The sequence below is a fragment of the Phoenix dactylifera genome, chromosome 1 (genome assembly GCF_051530095.1).
Source record: "Phoenix dactylifera cultivar Ajwa chromosome 1, Ajwa_hap1_PhDact_Kaust_v1.1, whole genome shotgun sequence".
Classification (NCBI taxonomy): Eukaryota; Viridiplantae; Streptophyta; class Magnoliopsida; order Arecales; family Arecaceae; genus Phoenix; species Phoenix dactylifera.
Genome location: NC_143190.1, coordinates 4,467,733 through 4,483,836, shown reverse-complemented (window position 1 = coordinate 4,483,836; position 16,104 = coordinate 4,467,733). Strand labels below are relative to the sequence as shown.

At 41.6% G+C, this 16,104-nt stretch overlaps 1 protein-coding gene across 1 annotated transcript; it reads left to right on the top strand.

Moving 5' to 3' along the window:
- Positions 1 to 2,274: 2,274 nt before the first annotated feature.
- On the top strand, positions 2,275 to 4,348 carry LOC103717915 (patatin-like protein 3). The gene is made up of 3 exons (XM_008806484.4): positions 2,275 to 3,270; positions 3,564 to 3,626; positions 3,741 to 4,348. The coding sequence occupies exons 1-3, from the start codon at positions 2,356 to 2,358 to the stop codon at positions 4,074 to 4,076; spliced, it is 1,314 nt and encodes a 437-aa protein (XP_008804706.3). The 5' UTR covers positions 2,275 to 2,355; the 3' UTR covers positions 4,077 to 4,348.
- The last annotated feature ends 11,756 nt before the right edge of the window (positions 4,349 to 16,104 follow it).

The window sequence follows — 16,104 nt, the reverse complement described above, 5'->3', positions numbered from 1 at the left end:
TTTGTTCAACAGACATAGTTAACACATGTTAACTAGGCCGATCATGCATGGAAGAATGGACAAGTGGATGTCAGCTTTATTAGAGTACACATTGCAATATGTACCACAAAAGTTGGTCAAAAGATAAGTGTTGACTGATTTCATGGCCGATCATCACTGTCTTCCACTCAAATTATATTAGTCTGAAGCCATGGATGTTGGTTTTGACGGTTCAAAGACAGATGAAACGGCAGGTGTGGAAATACTTTTAGTATCCCCAATAGGAATTAAAACATAGTTCTCATTTCAATTAGGATTTCCTTGTTCAAATAATCAAGTCTAATATGAAACTTTGATAATCAGCCTCAAAATATTGCTGAAAAAGGGAGTAGCAATAGTTAAAACAATCGAAGATCCGTAGTCTTGAAGCAATTGAGTGGTGAGTACAACATGAGGGCCATTGAGTTGATGCAAGGTTTTGCAGAAAGTGCTATTAGAATTCATTTCAAGAGTAGAAAATTAAGCAGCGAATGAACCGGCAAAGATTGCTTCAAGCCTGCAAATACAAGAAGGAATATTAGGAAGAACAATTAAAGTAGAAAGAAGAGTACTTTTATCAATACTCGCTGATCAAAGTAAACAATGACATGAGGTTGATATGGCAGTTTCAAGCCAAAGTGACTTCCACACTAAAAAATCATGAGTGTTATAGCAGAAAAGTGACTGCGTCTCGACCAGAGGTATTGTCCGCTTTAGGGGTGCGTGCTTAACACTATACGTGGTTCGTACACGACAATTTCTCCCTCACAGCTTTATCCTTCTTAAAAGGGCCCTCTGGAAGGAAAGGGGTGGCCCCTCCTTATTAGGCACAATTCTTTCCACTATTCTTTCGATGTGGGACTAAAGTCCCGGATCCCGCATTCGCCCCCCCCCCTGCTTCTGCCTAAATTTATATCTGAGGAACAAGGCGCCTTTCTTCAAGGAAGGCAAATTCTAGACAGTCGTAGACAGCTGGTTCCTGCTTCAAACCGCTTCCCGTTCTTGAAACACCGAAGAGTCAATTTGAAGTCGTAGAGGACACATACTTCTTTGAAACACTAGTGATTACTGCTCTTGTTGTTCTTCGAGCAGCGCTTGTGAAACTGGAATCCTTAAATTGCTTAATGGCATTCGATTTCGTTCCGTCGGCGATCCCTTCTAGCGCTTAAGGTGCGTAGCGGATTGACTAAGAGATGGGGCCGGTGTTGGGATACCTTTGAAGATGACTCTGAGTATAGGAAGGAAGAGGTTGGGGCTTTCTTTCTTTTCTCTCCTGTTTATTTCGGGGAGCTGGGCAGAAGGAAAAGAGGCTCCTAGCTAAAGTTGTCTCGCCCTGCTTCAAAACTACAGGGCGCGCGCTATGGCTACACTGACTGGGCTTCTTACAGGGAAGGAGGCTACTACTTTGATGAGGCACCTGCGATATTCCGTTTTTCGCCTCTGCTTGCTCGTTGGAAATGGTATTATAAGAAGCAAAAAGGTTATACTCCTATTCTTGAAAGAACGGACTAACAGGGTCAGCTACCTAGCCAACTTTCATCATCCCCCCCCCCCCCCAAATGAGTTTCACCAATATATGCTTGTCACAACACAATGTGCCTATTATTGCTCCAAAAATGAGCTATAATTCAGGTTGAAGTCAATCAGCATGTAGAATTATTTTTATCTTTTTATCTTTTATTTTAAATATATTTGGGTGAATTTTCCGACATGAGGGCATGAGTCGATTTGGCAGAGCCACTCGTAGCGATCGGGTAGTTCCAACCCTCCTCCTGGCCGTGTCACGCGTTCCCCGACATATCGCTGATTTCGAATCTCTGCCGTCTGGTCCTCTCCTTATCTCCATCCCCCTCCGTCGGTGACCCCACCCCTCGTTGTCACACGTGGGTTTTCGCCTGCCCTCCGCCCTCGCCAAATCCTCGCCCGAACCACATCCCGACAAAAGGACTCTTCGTACCACCTTCCCCCGATCATTCTTTTCCCCCATCTCGCGCTGGCCGACCCAATAACCACCGTCTACTATACATCAGACGGTCCATGTTTGATCAATAAATGCGTCCGTACTCGTTAGGGCATTTTCGTCAATAAGCCAGGAGATAAAAGGTGGCCGCCGTTGGCTTCTTCCCATTGGGCGGGGCGGCGAGCCCATCCGCCGATTAATCGCCAACGGGTCACGAGCTGCTGCTATCGTGCACTACGTCTCGTAGCTAACTTGCGCGGCTTCTCCTCCCTATTTAAGCCCCTAGACGAGCTTTCCCCCATTCCCATCTTGCTCTCATCTCTCTATTGCTTCTCTTGAGAAATCCGGCTCGAAGACTAGGTTTTGTAGCATTAGAAATGGCAACAACGCCGGCTTTGATGGAGCCGAGCTTCGACGTGGACAAGCTGAGCTACGAGATCTTCTCCATTTTGGAGAGCAAGTTCCTGTTTGGCTACGACGACGCCAAGCTCTTCCTCTCTACCTCGCCGCCGAAGACGCCGGTGAAGACCCCGAGGGGCCGGGTCCGGATCCTCTCTATTGACGGCGTTGGCCGTGCCTCCGACGGCCTTGTCGCCGGTACCGCCCTCGCCCGCCTCGAGGCCTCCCTCCGCAAGCGCTCCGGCGACACCTCCGCCCGGATCGCGGATTTCTTCGACGTTGCCGCGGGATCCGGAGCCGGCGGCGTCCTCGCCGCCATGCTCTTCACCCGCGGCCCTGACGGCCGCCCACTCTTCTCCGCCGCCGAGGCACTCCAGTTCCTCGCCAAGAACCGCGCCGCATTCGCCCCCAAGAAGGGGCTCCTCCGCGGAATATTCCGGAAACCCGGGGCGATATTCCGGCGGGTCTTCGCCGACGCGACACTGCGGGACACGGTGAAGCCGGTGCTGATCCCGTGCTACGATCTGGCGACGGGGGCGCCCTTCCTGTTCTCGAGGGCGGACGCGGCGGAGACCGACGGCTACGACTTCCGGATGCGAGATGTGTGCGCGGCCACGTGCGCCGACCCCACGGCGGCAGGGACGGCGCCGGTGGAGATGAAGTCTGTGGACGGGCGGACGAGGATCGTGGCCGTCGGCGGCGGGGTGGCAATGGGGAACCCCACGGCGGCGGCGATCACGCACGTGCTGAACAACAAGCAGGAGTTCCCCTTCGCCGCCGGGGTGGAGGACCTGCTGGTGGTGTCGCTGGGGAGCGGGGAGGTCCTGGCCGCCGGCGGTATTGGCGGGGCGCCGGAGCTGGTGAGGATCGCCGGGGAGGCGGTGGCCGACATGGTACGGACCGACGACCGCTTTAATTCCCGCCAGCTGTTTTTCATTTTTCTTTCACTTTTAACATTTTTACACGTAGTAATATCTCGAAGACTGAAATCTGACAAAATTGTCGATTTGTCGGTACGGACAAAATGATCCCAACCGTCCACTTGTGACGTCTCAATGATTCCATCCGTGGACGGATGTGATTAGACATAACTTTAACCAATCAGCTAAATAACGATAATGCCCCTTTACTTTTTTTTTAAAAAAAAAGTGGTTTACTGAAAAAAATTTATCTGGTACGGTATCAGGTGGATCAAGCTGTGGCAATGGCGTTCGGTCATAACAGGGCATGCAACTATGTCCGCATCCAGGTACTGTGCGGACAAAATTTCCTTCATTCCAATTATCACAATGCGGCATGGATGTTTCCTGAGAAAATATTTAAAAAAATTCATCATTGGTGATAAATTTATATGATTCTCCAGGCTCATGGTTTCAATTCCGGAAAACATCACACTTCCAAGACTACCAGCACCATGGATGTGAGGAAATTGTTAGGAGCAGCAGAGGAAATGTTGGCGCAGAAGAATATGGAGTCGGTTTTGTTTCGAGGGAAGAAGATGTCGGAGCAAGCTAATGGTGAGAAGCTAGAATCATTTGCAAGTGAATTAATCAAGGAGCACGAGAGGAGGAAGAAGAGCCCACTTTCTATAGTTATATTAAAGCAAGTGATGACACCGAGAACATCATCGGCAACAACATCCACAATTACTACTACCACCACGACATCTGCGAGAACATCGACATCCCCATCCCACTAATTTTGATTTTGGAATGATTGAGGCCTATGACTATGCTCTAAAATGAAAAGGAAATAGTCAAATGGTAGAAGGATGAGAACTGAGATTTAATTGCAGTGTGAATTGGGATATGATAGATTGTGTACATTTAGTTCACTGGAATGATGATGGATTGTTGAATATGTATTATTTCCTCTTTTTTCTGGCTTCCCTCAAGATTTTGTATGGGAACCAGTTCAAGTGTGCTTAAATTTCATTTAACTTATGATGGGGAGAAGTTACACAAGTCGTAATAGCAATCTTTACTTTTGAGATTATTTTTTTCATAATTTCTTCCTAATTCCACTAATATATTCATCAAATTAGATGTGCCTCAACAGTTTGCTTGTAATATGAGTAGGGCATGTTGGGAGCACATAAACGTAATTATGTGTAAGATGGCCAACTCATAATTATTAATCACTAACATCTCCTTTTTAGTGGGTCATTGAATGCCCTTTTCAGGGCTGTCCACGTAGCTATCTAAAAAACTCTCGATCACCCACATGAAAAGTAATCATAAGCAGTCACAATCTTATAATGAAGAGAAGTATTATTAATTAATTGATGATATTATAGCATTATTGTTCCCTCTAACAATTAGTAATAATGGATTTTAGGTCCTCCAAGCCCTTTCAAAATACTATATCTTATTTTAATTATCGTACAAGAGAAATAGGAGTAAACAAGATAAAGCAAAGTTTCTGTTTAGATGGAAAATCGTTATAATAAATAATGAGTGCACCATTCCTTTAGAGTATTATTATTTTTTATGAAAGAAACATGTAATCTTTGCAATTCCCTATATTAACTAATAACTGTAGAGTTCTAGATCATTCTAAGAACTTATTTGGTTTATGAGAAGAGAAGGAAGCAGAAAAGTAGCATTCTCATGGAAATAAGATTTTTACATTTTATGAAAAAAAAATCTATATGGGAAAGGGAGATTGGGTTTTTTTCTCAAAAGTATCCATAAGCTTTTAGATACAATAGATAAGGTTTTTTTTCAGATATTTTATACAATTTTTTCAGAAAAGTAGATACTCAATATATAAGCTACTCTTAAACGTGCCACGTGGTGCAAACAATATTTTTCCAAGCATTATATACTTAGTCATCAGTTTTTCAAAAAAAATATTTTAGTGAGGAGAAATTTTTCTTCCGAACTAAATTAGTCCTAAATATAATTGACATAAAAGAAAGGTATAGTAATTTGATCCTCTAGTTTCACCTGTCTAGTAGAACCGCTATCAACCCCTTATATATTAAGTCATATTCTTGTGAACGGGAATATGTATATTCAAACTTTTTAATATTTTTATAAATATTTTTTTTTTTTTTTGCTAAACAAAAGGGGAAGGGGGGAGGAAGGGACAAGCCCACCCCCGCGTAGCAGCCCCCACTGGGCCCCCACCCCGTCAGGAGAATATTCGATGTGGGTAGAAATGACCACGTGTTGGGCACAACAGCCAGTTTTACTCATACCTTCCCCATCCGTGGGCCCGATTCGATTACCCCTCTGGGCTCCGACACGAATACCACGTATGAGTACGTCACATCTGGCACTACTGAGGCTACCAGCAGAGCGATACGCTCTTCCAGACCCCGTATCCGAGCAGGGAGCATCCGGTCTTCACAATTTAATCGACGCCCATGCGTTTCGAACTCGGAACCACTTGGTTGGAAGTAAGGCCATGCTTCCACTGGGCTACCACCTCAGTGGTTATAAATGTTGTTTTTATCAATCGAAAAACATGGAGAGAGAGCTGAAAAAAGCCTGCTTATTTTGGGTTGTCTGCAGGTCTATTTTTAGCCCCTCCCATTCCTCGACCTTCACCCCCTTGCCCATTCCCTCCGTCTTCCAGTCGCCAGCAGCAGGTTTGAATGCTCATCAAGAAGTGCTGTTCACACTGAATGCAACTTGGTTAACATTGCTTATGTCACCACCTATCTAGAACCCACCGGCAAGTTGTTCGACAAAATCTCCCAACCAAACACCTTCATCCAAAACGGCAATCCTTTGCGCTCGTGGGACTTCCAGAGCCCACCTTTTGCCCAAAGCGGGCCTTCACTTCACCTACTGCTCTCAAAGCCTATGCTACCCTCTTCATGGTCAGTACGGGTCAATATCCACCGCGTGCCAATTCCAATATATTTGTGGGCGCACCCATTAGTATGTAATACATTTTAGAATTAACCACAGCCAATATGGCATATTGATCAATCAAAGCTTATCACGAAACTCTCGACCAACCAATCAAAATCCACCATGCGGCTATCCCATAGGCATACGTAGAGTTGTTCAAATTTTAGAATCTTTCCTCAACTGGTGATACCTCGGTCATGATTGCCAGTGGTCTCCTTAACCATATGGACGAGATGCATGGAGCGTGATACGTGAGTAAAACACCCGCACATCACATTTGGATTCATCGCCGCTCGAGCATATCGACCACTACTTTGCCATTTCAAGGGCACATCACAACTTTTTGCGGACTTCTATAGTCTAAATATTTAATCGTCAAACCTTCCAACGACTCCTTAGCCATCGCTACTCGAGCATATAGACCACCACCTTGCCATCTCAAAAGCACATCACAACTTTTTATTGATTTCTGTAGTCAGACTAGTCAATCGTCGAACTCTACAACAACTCCCTAGCTATCGCCACTCGAGCATATCGCCGCTTCTGTTGAACCCTCCAGCGGCTCAGCCAATGCGACACTTTGGGTGATTCAATTTCCAACGGCAACAATACGTATTCGCAATTTTGAAACATGAGCTATTATTTCCTTCTTATTAGTTCCATTAAATAGGTATTATCCACTTGCAATTTCTATTTTGTAACCTTCCAATCCCCAAAAACCAAAAATGAATTGCAACAATTATAATCATGTTAATCCAAACAAGTAAATCTCAACTACATGCAATTACAATGTTTATAATCTCACTTGTAAGTTTTTTTTTATATTACACAGTGCCTCCAATTGCTTAGAACTAGGGGTGGCAAAATATGACCCGACCCGCCAACCCAAACCGTATTCGACCCACCATAAACAGGTTTGAGTTTGACCTAAATAGATTTGGGTCGTAAACAGGTTGACCCGTTCAATCTGTTTATTAGTTGGGTTGGATACAGGTTTTAGTTGCTTGACCCGATTAACCCGTTTAACCCGTTTATAATTTGATGTGAACAGTATTTTTTTTCCTCGCGATCACCACATAGTCCGCAACTCCCATCCTCTTTTGTTTCCCCATTTCCCCCTTTCTCTCTAGTCTCTACTCTCTACCCGAAGCTCATGGCAGATGGCACCCTCCTCCTCCTCCCCAGTCAGCGATCAAGGACCCCTGGAAGCCCCCTCCAAGACCCGTCCCCTCACCATCCTTGGCCTCGACGACCCCCGCGACGCCCTTGGATGCCGCCGACCTGAAATCGAGCGGCGGGGAGGACGCCGAAGACGAAGAGTACCGGGAGTTTGATGACCTCCGGGGAGAAATCCGAGAGCACGAGGGTGGTGGCGGGGGCTAGGGTTAGGGTTTCGAGCCCTCCCCTCTCTCCGTTCTCCTTCTTCGGCCCTCAAGACTCCGAGCTCGCCCTAGCAGCTTAAGGTTAGGGTTCTGGCGTCGACGGCGGCGGTGATGAGAATGTACAAGTTCTACAACTCCTCAAAATACGCTTTCTCCACCTCCGTGAGGTTTCTATTCTCCTCCTTTAGTTTAGATCATCGGATCCATCCTCTGCTGGAGTCGTCGTTGTTGAGCCAAAAATCGTCATTGTCGAGCCAGAGATCGTCGTCTTCTTCCATGGAGAGTATGGATTTGCAGTAGAATGGGAGGAAGAGAGTAGGGCCAGCAGATTAAACAGGTGGAGAATGGGTTCAGTGGGGACTGGCCGACTGGGGAACGAGATGAGAGAATTTTTTTTCTATTAAACAGGTTAAACGGGTCGGATCGCATTATCCGTTTAATAAACAAGTCAGATTCAAATTGTAATTTTCTGACCTGTTTAATAAACAGGTCGGATTCAGATTTATAATTTTTTGATCGAACCTGCATCCAATCCGATCCATTTATGTCCAATCCAATCCGATTGTCATCCTACCATCCCCTACCAAACCAGGAGATCAAGACTACGATATAATATTATATAATAGACGACAGACATCAGACTAACGCGTAGGTGATATCACAAGGAATCTAGCAGCGATCATAACTTTTTTTTCTAAAACCGTTTCATAGCTGTAGGGCTGGCACGGTCATCCGCACTGTAAACTATATATATATAAAAAAAAAGCTGGTGTCAAAGTCCTGCCGGGATCCGTACAACCACCATCTCTCTCTCTCTCTCTCTCTCTCTCTGAGCCTCGGATCAGCAAAATTTCCAACTTCTAGATACTCGGACGCGTGGGCCCCACCACCCCGTTCCTCTCGCTGCCGCCCTTCCTTTCCGACGCGATTGCCGGAGATGCGTCCCATCACGTCTCCGTAACGTAACCATCCCTTCCCTTTTGCGCTGCACCCAAACCGCACCCGCTCATAACAACGTGGGTCCAGGTATAGTGGGGCCCACGAACTAGTGAGAGTGTGTGGCGGTGAGTGGTCCAGGGGACGGTGTGGTGGCTTGCATCCCCAGCGTTGCATGAGCTGTGCGCAGGGGGCAGGGGGGACGTGAGGTGACGGTCGTCATGCAACGCTGTCAATTCAAACCCAACGGCTGTGGGTTTGAGATTTGAGCCCTAAGCTTCCCACTTTCCTTGAAGGCCGGATCCAAACAGCAGCCGTGGTCCACACGTGCCACAATGGTACTATAATTGATCCGGTACGTGAGAGAATCTGTACCTATAAGGAGATAAGAGGTAGCAGCTTAGCTTGATGGATTTTATTAATATTTGGAATCAAGGTGGTGGCTTTCTTGGAAGGAGGAAAGAAGTTAAACTAGCCTTGGATGTAGTAACAGTCAATGAGAGATTAATTAGGACATGTCAAGTTAAGCTGTTATCATGTTGTCTAATTAAGTGTTACACTATGGACTCTTACCCTATTATTCAGTCTCAAGTCCTAAAAGTATGAAAATGCGATGAAATCGAGGCACTTATAATTCGCTGCAAATTAACACACATATGTATATCTACACATGCTAGCCGGCGGCCTACAACTTTATTGTAACATATTTCAAAATGATCTAGTAGTAACTATTGCTAATCTTGCCAACCGAACCATTCTCATACACAAATAGCTGCACGTGCAGAGGATTGGCAAGGTTGTAGCTTTAAGGGACAACATTTTTATAGGCCTTTTTCAGCAAATGGGCACTTTTGACTTGAATGTACTGAAAGTTGAACCCAACACGCGGTTCCATCATTTCTCCTATTCGGGCTAAGTAGTAAGCTTTGAGTAAAATTCAAACGAGGGCAAAGCTTTCTTTTTGCACCAAAATATCACATCCAAATTAATTTGGGAAGATCCCTCCATCATTGTATGCTTAGAGTAGGAGTACTACTAGATGCACAGCCAATGGGACCCCATTATAAATCCGGGCACCCAAGACCACCACCTTTTCCTTTTAGTAAGAGCCCACTGATTAATTGTCATTGCTCGTAGTATTCCAAGACCTTCAAGAAGAAGATAATCGATACAAGAAATGATTAGAAGTAGCAACGCATCAGTAACCATAGTGGTCATGATTACACTAGAAAAAAGATATTAATGCAAAGTTGCCTGCACTCTTAATAGCTTATTTCGAGCTATCAGTATCTAAGGTTGAAGCAATATTGCTTATAAAATTACATGCTACATCAAACAAATAGAAAACTGGAATCATGTGAAGTGTAGAAAAGGGACCTCTTTTGAATATAAGGAGGGCACAATTCACCCAACATCGTCATTCAGGGTAAATAAGAATTGGAGATCGGATGCGGACAAAATTTCTGCCAATGGCCGAGATGTTCAGCCGACTTCCCCTATTTTTATGGAGGTCCCGATCCCTAAATTCTAGAGTAAAAGAAAACAGATCTAGTAATTCTAGAATAAGCGTAGGTCATGGTCAATCACGGTTTCCCAGGAATCCAATAGTAATAGTCCACACGTGCAAACTTTATTCGTGGGAGACATGACACAGGATCTAGACCTATAAGGATAGGGCAAGCAAGTGCTGGCTTCCAAATTAATGTTTTTGTGACAGAGGTGTTGGCCTCCCGGAAGGAGATGAGAAGCTACTTCACCTCAAGTTTATAAAAGATACCAGAACAAGGTGATAAAAAATGCCGCTAAGAGACAAATTCCCTTCATTAGTTTACTTGGGTGTACTTTGGATCTTGGGGTCCATGAATTTTGTAGCATCTAACTAGTCTTTTGACCTGTTTGTAATACTAACTACAAGCACATGGTACAAGAGGAGGGAGTAATGATAATAAATACATTATATATAAAGGAAACAAAGGATGCAACTTTTACATCCTAGGATATGGTCTCATCGTGGATAACCATCACATCATCTATTTTAGAGATGGATGACTCTTTTTATCTCCGCAATGCACCATGTATCATACTGAAAGAGATAAATGAGAACCGCCCATCTTCGAGATGAATGATATGACAACTATCCACGATGGTATATAAGTCTATGATGCAAAAGTCATACCGTAAAGAATTCGAACTGGAAAATAAGAAAGTTAAACTTTTTAAAGATGAGAATTGTTTGCGATGGGACTCACAAACAAGCATCTAATCGATTTTGCATTATTAAGACGGTGATGTGCGGTTGCTGAAAAAACACATGTATCTAAGCTAGAAATCATCATGTTTTTCTAACTAAAAATAAGCTCCCACATATTAAAATGAATTTTCTGTTTTTGCTGCTACACAAAAAGTATGGTTATGTGAGCACTTATTAAGCATATTAATCAATATTCGTATTACCTAGTTCTATGATTATATGCAACTTGATCAAACTTTTATTCTTGTGTTTTTTATTTTATACGTTTCACAACAAAAAAAATCTATTATTAGCTAGAACTCTTACATCATTTTCAGATGATTTACCCTAGGGTTATTTCTCCTTTTTTTTGCATTAATTTTTAAGAAAAATATATAACTATATTAACATGCTATCTATTTGATGTACCTTTTATTTAGTAAGATCTTTGATTCTGTGGTCATAAAATTTAATTATCCAACTTATATCCCTATGTATGTCCATACTTTTGGTATCTGATTGGTATCTGTATGCGTTTAAAATAAATATGGATATAAATTAATATGGATATAAATTTTTAAATCTGATTAATATCTATATCCATATTTGTATTCGTCAGATAAAATAAATATAGATATGGATATGGATATAGATATGGATATGGATATGGATACTAGTATCCGATCTGTATTCGATCCGATTTCAATCCTATTTGGGATAAAATGAATCCATCTAATCATTTCATCCTAGGATGAAATGAACCCTAGGTCCATGGCGGACACATACCTAATGGCACATAAATCCGCGAGTACTTAATTGCGCCTAGCTGCACTAGTCGAGCAACAACCAAACTTTTCTCCTAGTGAGAGACCGCTACTCCCTTATGTGCTTCCACTAGAGGTATCATTAGTCCATATTGCATCATATACTTATTTTTATTCTGAAATAAGATACATGCGTGTGAACACTACAAATTTAAAAAGAATAAGGAATAAAGACTGAAGTAATTTCTCAAATAGAAGAGAAGAAAAGAGATTGAAGTAAAATTGAAGTAGTGACTGATAAAATGACATGCAAAATTTCCACCAAAAATGAAGAATGTACATCGCAGAGTAGAGAAGATATACTAATAACCAGATAGTGATTTAGTAATTTGTTCATTATATCGTTCCTTCTTTTGTCTAAAGCAACTAACATGCCCTTTGGAGAATCTGATAGGGTGTGATCATGATTGGAAGGTTATGGACACAAGTTTTGAATCAAATTCAAGGATAGGGACCCTCAGTTTGGCCATGGGCAATGTTCACATGAATGGCAGCCCCACACATAAGCTTTGAGATTGCTCGGCCTTCCTGCGACATTTTAGCTCATCAAACGATTTGCCCGATGCTATTTGAATCACAAGTTATCAAGTGAAAACCCTTCTCGAGAGCAAGAATTTGATTAAACTTGTTCATGTTGTCTATTTCATTTTCATTAAAGTTAAGGTTGCCATGATACTTGAAGGGTGTCTGAAGTTTTTTAAAAAGTCACCAACATCTTATGCATATATATTCATCTACTTTTACTGAAAGGTGATGGAAGTGGTGGTTGTTACAGTTTGGGACCCATGGAGCAAACTTTTTGGGAGTGGGACAAGCTAAAGCTAGCAACAAATCAGAGCTGACACTCCATTGGGGCACCCCTTGCATACCTTTTTACTGATTTTAATAACTTGATCATGATAGGTGTTAGAAATATTTGAGGAAGAAAAGAAAAATAAGAGAAGAGAGAGAGAAAGAGAGAGAGAGAGAGAGAGATGAATTTATTTCTCGTGTACAGACTTCATACATAGACAATAATATAGGTGATACAGGTTGTCATATGATCCCCAAAATACTCTAACAAGATTATGCTAATAAAGGAAACTAATATAGGTTGACATAGAATCATGCTAATAAAAAAAATATTATTCTAACAATAAGCATGCAGTTTATGTTTTGATGAAAATTTGTATATAGTGGCTGAACACTTACGCTTTGTGCAAGTACAGGGGCCAATGTGTGTCCTAACCTGAACATGAGAAAAAAAAGTTCAAGTGCAACAACAAATCTCCACCCTTTGTTCTGCTTTGTTCCACTATAATGGATCAAGTTAATGATGGCCACCTGATGGTAACACCGAATCTTCATGATGGATAGATGCTATTGGCGGTTTGGTGTTCAAGTTTTCAAATTAGAAAATTGCATCATTATTGTGTTCCCTAACTTCCATTCTCTTTCCACTTCCTTTCAAAAGAAATGATCTTCTTGCATGCTCTTCTATTATTTGAATTAAAGCTCACGATTCGTCCCTTAGAGTGGTTGGGGAATAGCTTTTGTTTGTCTGCTGGTCCTTCCATGGAAATTCTTAAGGTGGTGGACCACTTCCCTCTCTCTCTTTCTCTACACACTCACTCACAATTGAAGCATGTCCTGGAAGTTAATACAAATTAGATAGAAAGAAAGTAGAATAAAGAAAAGTTTGTCATCGCTTTTAGTTTATTTCTGTAGTGAAAGGAAACAATTTGATCCAAATCAAACAACCTTAGATATAAACACCCAAAACAACCCAATTAACCAAATAAACTCAACTTTCTTAGAAAGGCCAATAGCATGGGTCCTTCTAATTCATTTATTTGTTAGCCTTAATTACATAGTCACATGGATGCTTCTAACTCCTATAAAATTGTACTCAATAACATGTCAATTTAGTTTCTCAAACTTAAAATCTGAAATGTCAATTTGCAACAAGGTCAGCTAACTTGCATAATCAAATACTCTAACCTCTTGGCTTCCATGTGATTTGGCGGATACCTGTATGTAGATGGGACAATCAAAGTAGGGTGCTCTCCTTAGAATGTTCAACTCTTAGGGATGGCCATACAAGAGTTCTTAATCACAGATACCTTTGCGACTGATGCATGTAACTGGAATTTAGCACACTAAACTGCTTGGGCACTCCTTATAATTTCTTGCCGAGGAGCTTCAAGGCAATTTCAGCCCATTTTGAAGTAGAGTTGATCATGGGCTGGGCCTCGGGTCTAAACACTATTCACTTTTAGTCGGGCTTCGGGCCAGGCCTATGTAAATTTCACATTTTCTATACCCAAAACTAGGGCCTGGCCTACGTAAACATGGAGTCGGGACCATGTTAGCTTTATTCTGAAGTCACAAAACTATATCATTAACTCGTTAGACATGCATATTATCAAGGCATTTCAATATTTCCTCCCTCTAATGAAAGTATGAAACTAAAGAATAGCTAGATAATGCGCCTAATAATGACAATCTTGATGGAAGGTAAACCGAGGCCGACATTAATATGCAACATCAGTATCGGCGGATATGGTTCGATGAAAACCTAGTTATACATTTGTATAATCTCATCAAACCCGGTTACTTGACCTACTCAATTTGCATATCCTTGATGCTTGACCCATGCTAAACCCATAAATAAACAATATATACATTTATCCATTCCAACACTATCAAACAGAGAGGACAACTAGCCTGATTGGATGATCAGATTGCACATTCTTTCCAAAATGTCCTTGCAGTAGACACAAAAAAAAAGGGATTATATGGATTCTTCCAACAATGGAATGTCGAAGCCATGTGTTAGTTGTACACATGGACAGAGGCCTTCTCCACATATTAGCCCATCAAGGCAAAGGCAACAAATAACTCTTTAGCAATCAGGTCAAGAAGCATCCAGGGTGATACTAAACTGAAGGTGCCAAGGAATCAACAAATAGACCCTCCTAGTCGTTGTATCAGAAATGGAAACAGATGCCACATTCATCATGAGGGTAGGACCACTGGGTAGCACTGCCCTCCTCTATCTAAATAATAAAAAAAAAAACAAAGAGAACTCACTATTGGAATATTGAGTTAGATGGCCCAGTAAAAAATAAATATTTTAATCAAATTAATCAGATAATAATTTAAATAATTATTTACAGAAAATAAGCATATGGAACTCATCAATTCGAAACTAAATTCAGATATGTAGCATTATCTAAATATTGCATATGTCAAATTCAAATTTCATTCATAAATCCAAATTATTTTAAATATCAAGTTTACCTCGTCAACCATGAGCAATTATCATAATTTTTTTGTGATAGGGTCGTAATACTACGCATCTTCTTACAGTGTGTTATGCATTATCTTGATTATCTTGCAGCAAAGTTCTTCAGGACCGTGTATCTGCTTGCGATATAACGTGTATCTTCTTATAGCATAAAACCTTTGGAACTAATTAAGTGCCAACATATTAGCCCCGATTGGCAAGATGCTTAGCATAGTAAGACTAAGAGTTCAAAATAATCATGCAGTTTCATATGTCAATTCGACAAAAATATAAAAAATCATGCGGGATCGAATCAAATTAGTTCAATATTTCTGGCCATACATCATCATGATATTCCAAAATAAAGCATATTCAATAATAAAATACTATTAATCAAATTCATGCATTATGAATAGTATGATTCAAAGTTATTAATATAATATTTTTATAATTTATTGGTAAATCTAGAAAAAAGGGTTGCATACTTACTTTGTGAACAAAATCAAACTATAGGTCCAATTAATTTTAAAAATCTCTCTTAGAATCTAATACTCTGGCGATTGCTCAACTAAAATTTTCAATGAGCACAGTGAGCCAAGATCGTTGGAAGTCAGAGGAGGAGGAAAGAACCTGTGGTGGTCTAACGGTGATTATTTGCATTACTTACTTTGGCTCTAGTGGATTTTTCTTTATAGTGCTTGAGCTTTCTTTTTTCTTTATTGTTTCCATGCATTTATACTCTTTAGATAAGGTTAGAATACTTTTTTAGCCGTTAGACAGTTAAAGCCATTGTCAAATAAAAACAGTCATTCTGATTCACAGAAAAACTAGTCGTTATCGTTGTCAGGCACAGAGTGATTGACTCGCTATTTTCTTGGGCCAACTCGAGATTTCTAAGAGTCAACTTGTGATCTTCAGGCGGCATCTCAAGCTTGTTTCTGTTTCTACTGCACTCCGTCTTTCTTCTGTGGTACTTGTGGAGTCAGCTCTCTCGGTTTAGAGGTCGACTCATTGCTTTCAAGGGTCGACTCTTCAACAAACTAAGTTTTACTACTCTCTGTCTTTCTACTGTGGCCGTTTTGGGGTTGACTCAACTATTTTTAGAGTCGACTCTAGTTTGGCTAGAGTCGGCTCGTGAATTCCATTTATCAACTCTCCAATGCGAGATTTTCTCAGCTCTTTATCTTTTCTCGGTGGCCATTCTAGGGTCCACTCTGACTAAGC

Coding starts and splice junctions, on each gene's coding strand:
- LOC103717915 (XM_008806484.4), top strand. CDS start 2,356: ATGGCAACAACGCCGGCTTTGATGGAGCCGAGCTTCGACGTGGACAAG. Junction 3,271..3,563: donor GGGAGGCGGTGGCCGACATG/GTACGGACCGAC, acceptor GTACGGTATCAG/GTGGATCAAGCTGTGGCAAT. Junction 3,627..3,740: donor GCAACTATGTCCGCATCCAG/GTACTGTGCGGA, acceptor ATGATTCTCCAG/GCTCATGGTTTCAATTCCGG.